At 32.4% G+C, this 7,505-nt stretch overlaps 1 protein-coding gene across 1 annotated transcript; it reads right to left on the bottom strand.

The window, feature by feature from the left end:
* Window positions 1-700: 700 nt before the first annotated feature.
* Window positions 701-4,886, bottom strand: LOC131595481 (mitogen-activated protein kinase 15-like). Its single transcript, XM_058867830.1, has 10 exons — window positions 4,404-4,886; window positions 3,622-4,030; window positions 3,383-3,510; window positions 3,243-3,302; window positions 2,792-2,941; window positions 2,560-2,715; window positions 2,258-2,469; window positions 1,811-1,915; window positions 1,494-1,657; window positions 701-1,335 (listed from the first exon to the last, which is right to left on the bottom strand). Exons 1-10 carry the CDS (start codon window positions 4,425-4,427, stop codon window positions 1,061-1,063), a joined length of 1,683 nt encoding a protein of 560 aa, XP_058723813.1. The 5' UTR covers window positions 4,428-4,886; the 3' UTR covers window positions 701-1,060.
* Between the last annotated feature and the right edge of the window lie 2,619 nt (window positions 4,887-7,505).

Below are 7,505 nucleotides of genomic sequence, written 5' to 3' on the forward strand. Positions count from 1 at the left end.
CGGGTCTTCTACTAGTTATTAGTTTAAAGTTTTATTTGTAGCCGTGAGATGATCATTATACTTTATTTCAACATGATAATCTATGACTAACTTAGGATTAACCCTGTTAAAAAACTTAGGATTGACTCGGTTAGAAAAACCATTAGGAAAAAGAAATCAGTTCACACTATATTAGAAAAACCATTAGGAAAAAGAAATCAAAAATATATATTAAAATATTAAATATATAAATTTACTTTTCTCTTAAAAGAATCCTGAGTACTTAGAAATTTCAAATTAAATTAAATTTTATAGAGGGATATATATCTATGTTTTAATATCTTAGAATTTTGTAATTATAAAATAATATAACATAAAAAATTTCAAAATCCTTCTCCAAAAACAGAAGATTTGAAAAAAGTTATACAAAATTTAGATAAAACTTTTAAATTCAATTTATAAAGTTACAATAATTAAAATATTAATAATAACTATTTATTTATCATTCTACAGAAAAAAAATCTCAAAATAAATTTAAAAGTGTATTTATTTTTACTCTACTCATCTGCAGAGTTAAAAATTAAAAGGCACTTATTTTGTCTCTTTTGTTAACACCAAATTAAATTATTCGGATAGAAAGAAAAGATTTTGATTTTTTTGGCTACAAATTAAAATCTTTTTAAAAAATACGTCCTCTTTATAATGGTAGTCAATAATACTATTAAGTAACAGCTTCAATTCTATTAAGTAACAGCTTCTACTCTGCATTGAAGTAACAGCTCTGCCTTCAAATTCATATGTTATGAGGTCTCTTGTGTTTCTATTATTTCACAAATTAGTGTAAGAAAATCATAATTAGACCGTGCGAATCACCCTTACAATCCTCCTTCGCTAGAAACTTGTTCCTTGCAAGTGAATTTCTCAAGCAATCTTAAGTTGATCATAGTCAAGGTTATGCCCACTTCAACTTTTTGCAGCCCAGAAGATCAAGATTAGGTGTGGCACATGAAATCCATGTATCACAAGATCTTCATGGCACAAGGCAATTTTAAGCAGCGTAAACTTCACGTTTTATCAAAAATCAATACCACTGGCTACCTGATCCGCCTTGAGCAGCAGCAACTTTCCTAGCTATGTATTGAGGCTTTGGTTGCATCCCGTTAGAACCATCAATCCCGTCATCTTCTATCCTCTCGCTTTTATAGTTCGGATTTCTCCGGGGATAGCTTGAAGCAGCATACTGATTCGAAACAGATGCATTCTTTACCACCCTCCGTTGTTCAGTTTCTGCTGCCACCCCACCGTTGTTATAATGCATTGCAGAGCCAACAACTTTTCCGGGCCTTGCAGCAAGACCTGAAGAAATTAAACTATGAATGTACATCGAACACAGTATTATAATCCTAATATCTATGCAAAATTAACATATTCTATACGATAAATTCTTAACTCGGAAGTATTTGTGTTGCGACATTTTAATGCCAATGTGTAAATACTCAAGTTTGTAATCTAACCTTGAACGTTTTGAGGAGTTTGTAAAGGAAGTCGGGTCATCGGAAGAATAGCACTACTCCTATCTACAGGCGGTTTCTCAACTTCTTTGATGCAACATTTGGATAGATCCTCTGCAACCTCAGCCGTATTCTGCATCGTGTCATCAGAATACAACACACACGCTCTGCATGTACATCATTGAATCAGCAGAGACTAGGCGATATCAAAGCAAGCAAATGGGTGTCTTTGAAATTATCATTTGTCAAGATTTAATAACGACATTGGCCAAAGAAAGTTGAAATTTTCACACAAAAAAACAGTAACAAAATTAGGATACCTAGGCAACGAAGACGCGTGTTGCCGCTCAGGTGGAGCAACAGTTCCCCCTTTTCCATAATGCTCCTCAAGATATGCAAATTGCTTTTTGAAAAGGTCTACAGCACTATTCAAAATAGATTGGGAACAAAGGGGCGAAATCAGAGACTGAACTTACACAGTACATATATTAGGGGTAAAAATATATATCCAAAAATACAATCCCATAAAAAATGAATTTGTAGTTAAAATTATGATTCAGTAATAGCATAATCACGTAAATTTTCGAAAAGAAAACAAAGAGTGATAGGTTGAGTATGTGGAAAAGAAATAAAAAATGTGCATAAGTTAAATGTAAATAAATAAGGGACGGGTTTAGACAAATGCCAATAATTATCCAAATTTACGAACTGTTGAGTAACAACATCGAGTGAAACAAATAATGAAATGAATTCATAAAGTGCTAAACCTTGGATACATGAAACCCGTTGGCTCTGATCCCTCTAGAAATTCCTTTAACATCTTCGGATGGTACTCCAATATTTCTCGGTATATAAGCTCTCTTACATCTTCCTTTGTTATCCTCCGCCTCTCAAATTCAAATTCCATCTTAGTAACTGGCTGAGCAGAAGGTTCTCTCTCGACCTTGGCCAAGCCTTTAAAATAAGGATCTGCTAGAGCCTGACATTATGATGCATAAGATACACAGTTAACCAGATACAACTATGGAAGAGAAAGTGAACTACAGATAGTTGGATGCCAAGATTCTACCTCTTCAGCAGTAGGCCGATCCTTAGCCTCAAATGCCAGCATTCTTTCTAACAGCCGTAGAGCAAGGGGGTCTGTATTAGGAAATTTATGCGCAAAAGGAACTGGTTTCTTCTTACGCATGCTGCTCAAGTATCTCCGAGCTTTCTCATTCCGTACCTATTAATTAATATACTTCCAGTAAGTAACAAAATAAAATAAACAAATCGGTACGAAGAAGAGCTGAACAACAAACCCTTGCAATGGCATCAGGAGATGGTGTTCCAAGAAAATCAGTCATGATATCCAATTGATGGACAACATTCTTCCCGGGGAAAAGAGGTTTTCCGGTTAAAAGTTCTGCAAATATGCAACCAATGCTCCATATGTCTATAGCCGGTGTATACTGGAAAATAAAAGGTTTTCAATCATATATAGTGAGATATTAGGTTCAATTCAAATTCGAAGAACTAGCTTATAAACAAAGCTTGCATGCCTATATAAGTCAACATTCATTGATTGATTGGTTTTTTCTTTTCAAATATCAATCATGGATGTCATGATATCCATAGAATGCACAGAACAAATAAGTCCCGGCATTCTATGGATACCACTGAGGGAGGATGAAAAGGATGGACCCAAACTATCAGATATAAAATGAAAATATATCACGAAATCTTGTATGATAAATATAACATAAATTGCACCTTGGAGAAAAAAGATCCACACAACTCAGGAGCCCTATACCACCTTGTTGCAACATAATCCTGTTAGCAAACAAACTGAATTAATAAAGATAAATCGAGAGCAATACAGTAGGTGATAGTTACGGGGCAAAGATTCATACTGTCCAGAATATAGCAGTGGGTGTATCATTAAAAGCTACTCTGGCAAGACCAAAGTCACAAATCTTCAGTTTGCAGTCAGCATTCGCCAAAATGTTTTTTGGCTTTAAATCTCGGTGAAAAACATTTGCTACAAGACCATTACAAAGTTTAAGATCAGTAACTACGGTCATATGATTTAGCATCTAGTTTTATGCAATAACAAAAGTAAACATGCTACGTCAATCAAAATGATCATAACCTGTGTGTATATACTTCAAGCCTCGTAGAAGCTGATAGAGGAAAAACTGGTAATGCTCCGGTGTCAGGTCATCATTTGCTTTGATGACCTGATGTAAATCAGATTCCATGAGTTCAAAAACAACGTATATATCTTTGAACTCCCTTCTTGAAGGAGGCAACAAAATATGTTTGATCTCTACAATATCCGGATGACGTAAAAGTCTAAGAAGCTTAATCTCACGAAGAATGCGAGTCGCGTCAGATACATGTTCAAATATGTCATTGATTTTCTTTATAGCAACCTTTTCTCCAGTGTGTGTATCAAACGCAGAGCAAACAACACCGTAACTTCCTTTACCAATCACTTCCTCTATTTTGTATCTGCTCCCTTCACCATATTCAGTAAAGAAATCTACCTCCACCGATGACTGCATAAACATAGCAAAACCAAACTACTTAACAAAGATACTAAGCATTAAGCAAACTAAAAGCTACAAATAAGTCGAAATGATTGTCACTGCAACCCTCGAAACCGAACGAGTACTTAGTACTAACCAGGTGGTCCAGTGTTCAATTCAAACCCTAGAAACTAACATAATCTACTAACACTTGTTTATCCAAAACTAAATAAAAAAACAGTTCCAAGGAAAATGGAATAGTTAGATTTAGAGCACAATAACAGTATAAAAGAACAAAATTTCAAACATGAATAGTAAACAAAATGCTATATCTATACCCTACATGTGAAGAACTCATATAATACAAACTACAACACAAAATCAACCAGTTGAGTAACTTTACCTTTTTCCTCTGATCAGGATGCATTTTTGCAACCAAAGCATAAAACCCCTCCAAATTATTTCTCAATTCAAATCCAGATCACTCAAACCCCCACTTCCAAATGCAAAGAAAAACCCAAATCCGCAACAAGTAGAACCAAATCAAAAGGAGCAAACTTTGAATTCTATACAGAACAGAACTCAAAAATAAAAACGACCCAGTAAAATTAAGCGACCAATAGAGGTACTACGATTGAAAAATTCCAACAACAAAAAAAACGACACGCGTACTAGGATACAACAACAACAACTATGTTACAATCGAAAACCCTTAAAAATGGACGAGTGAAGTATCGAAATGTGTCTTCAAAACTGTAACAGAAATTGAAAAACGTGAAGTATTGGATCTTAGAGATAACGCGTAGTTGAAATTCGAAGTTGAGGTTGAACAAGGGTGTGGTGAAGATACAGAGTTAAGACACAGACAGAGACAGAGACATTAAGGACCGAATATGAAAAGAGAAAGAAAATATATATATTTTTTTTATGAAATTATAATATTCGAAAATGATGTGATTTTTGTTTTTTGGTTTGAAAAATAAAAAATGATGTGATATAAAAGGAATAATAATAGAGAAATGCTAAGAGAACTCTCTTTTCAACACTCTCTCAAATACTCACTCTCTTATTGGTTGAAATATGTGTGGGTCCTACCACTTTATGTGGGACCTATTTTTAAAGTGAGGGATCCACACATGTTTCAACCAATAAGAAAGTGGATGTTTGAGAAAGTGTTAAAAAGAGAGTGTCGCTAGCACTCCTCGTAATAATATTATTTGGGGCAAGGTTACGAGGATGCGTATTTGCCACTCAATTTTCTCTATCCTTTAAACTTTTAATTGTCAATGTACAATGTATATTAGATATAATAAAAATAAAAATTAAATATAATTAATATCAATAATATAAATAATTATAATTTAAAATAAATATTTTTTAATTTATTTTGTAATTTTTTTGACCAAACAATATTTTTTAATTAAAAATAATAAAAGTGATTTTGATAAGATATTAAGTAGAAGAGAGGTTGAAACTCATGAGTGTCTTATCTGTTGTAAATAAATGTCAATTGTTTAATTAATTGATGATAATCATAAGATATGTAATTCAAAACTTTAAAATAATAAAATTATGTCCAAAGTAAATAAAAAATAATAATGTTTAAATAAAACAAAACAAAGAAATTGAAAGACTAAGTGGAAAATTTGAGAAAAAAAGAAATTGAAAGATTTTATAATATTATTATAATATAAGAACATAATATGCTCTGAATAAGACATTTCTACTCTTTGATCTGCTTTTGCCACCTCATGCTTTTGAGATTATTTTGCGTTCAACAATTGCTTTTTTCAATTAAGTTTGTAAATTAATCCTAATGTAACCAAAAATATTTATTTTTGGTCTACTTCACTATGTAACACGTTACTTCTATGATTTTTAACACCCTACTTTTGCTATTTTTCATAAAACTTCATTTCTTCTCTCTTTCTCTATCTATCTTATTTTAAGCTTCAAGTTTTTTATCATTTGAGTTTTGGGTTTTCTTGTATAGATGCTTTTATTTTTTGGTTTTGAGATCTTACACTACAATGGGAAGTAAATGGAAGAAAGCAAAGGCGGCTCTTGGTCTTCGTCTCTGAAGGTTTGTTCCAAGAACATTAGACGATGATTTTCCTCCTTCCATGGTGGTTTCAGAGAGGTTGTCGCATGTTGTTATTCTCTTTCTGGCCAACTGGAAGAAGGTTCCTTCCGGCCAACTACTCTAGTGTTGGTGTCGTCTTTTGATGGTTTGAGACTTTTCAAAAGTAGCAGCAGATCGATTTGTGTTGTGTCTCTCTATCTTCCTCTATATGTTTCTCTCTTCAATTTAGTTTCAAATTTTTATAAGATTTATTTTTGTTTGTTTTCTAAAATCTTCAAGTTGTTTGAATATTCTAAATAGGAAACATTCATATGGTTTCTGCTTATAACTTTTTGTTATAAAAAGATTTTTTTTGTGAAGAAGAAATTGCTTGTTTTTCATGAAAAAGTTTATGGTGACTAAAATGCATACATTGATGCTTCTTTTTTTGAATCTCTATATGAATATGAGAGGATATGAAGGAAGAAGCGATGAAGATTCAGGAGGTAATGGATGAACAGAATGCATTCATTGATGCTTTTGTGGTGCATTTAGGGTTCAGTTTATATTTTTTGATTTTATGGATTTCGTTTATGCTTTTTAATTTTATGGGTTTTGATGTAGAATTGTGCTTTTTGAATCTTTCATTTTTTATGTTTAGGGTTTAGTTTATACTTTTTGTTTTATGGGTTTCGATGAAGAACCGTTTAAGGTGTCCAGGATGTAAATTTTTTATATATCGGTTATGCATTAAAAAAGCTCTTTGAGGATGATGTTGTTAAGTGTGATGAGTATGCACCTGGAGGTGAACTCTTTGAGAGGTTATGTAGTATTGGACGGTTTAGCGAAGACGAGGTTGATAACTCGATGGTTTTGATTTATGAATGTTTCGCTGCTCTGTGAATGTTTCCCTGCTCTGTGAATGTACCTTGTTTTGAGTTTGCTTTTTTGTTAAAGCTTAAAAATTATTTTTAATGTGTTTGTTTTAATGGTTTATGCATTTCTAAATGTGATTTTTACACTAAAATTTAATGTTCAACTCACTTTTGTAAGAATGTATCCAAATATAAATCACTTAATTTTAAGTAGAATTAGTTTTATCGAATCAATTCACAAAATTATTTTTTATCACCGCATAATCAAATATACGCAAGTCTTTAGAATTTGTGAAACAAGTTTACAGTCTTTTGTAAATTATTTTAATATGTATAAAGAATAAATCATGGTGTGAAGAATTTTCTTTCTCAATCTGTTAGTGACCATGAAGCTTTATTGTTGGAGTGTCCCTTTGGTGAAGAAAAGGTGAAGATAGCAATGCAGTGTGGGATTGGGATAGTTTTAAAATTTTAGATTTTGATGGCGTTAATTTCAACTTTTTGGAATTTTATAGTTGTCCTAAATATGATTTTATGACAGTTTAATACACCCTCCGGTCACATTTAT

This window comes from Vicia villosa, linkage group LG4 (genome assembly GCF_029867415.1).
Source record: "Vicia villosa cultivar HV-30 ecotype Madison, WI linkage group LG4, Vvil1.0, whole genome shotgun sequence".
NCBI lineage: Eukaryota > Viridiplantae > Streptophyta > Magnoliopsida > Fabales > Fabaceae > Vicia > Vicia villosa.

Bases quoted from the DNA above. Each gene is read 5' to 3' on its own strand.
- LOC131595481 (XM_058867830.1), bottom strand. From the start codon at position 4,427: ATGCATCCTGATCAGAGGAAAAAG. The intron at 3,303-3,382 runs GTATGAATCTTT...GTTTGCTAACAG, and splicing joins CCACTGCTATATTCTGGACA to GATTATGTTGCAACAAGGTG. The intron at 2,942-3,242 runs GTGCAATTTATG...TTTATTTTCCAG, and splicing joins GTGGATCTTTTTTCTCCAAG to TATACACCGGCTATAGACAT.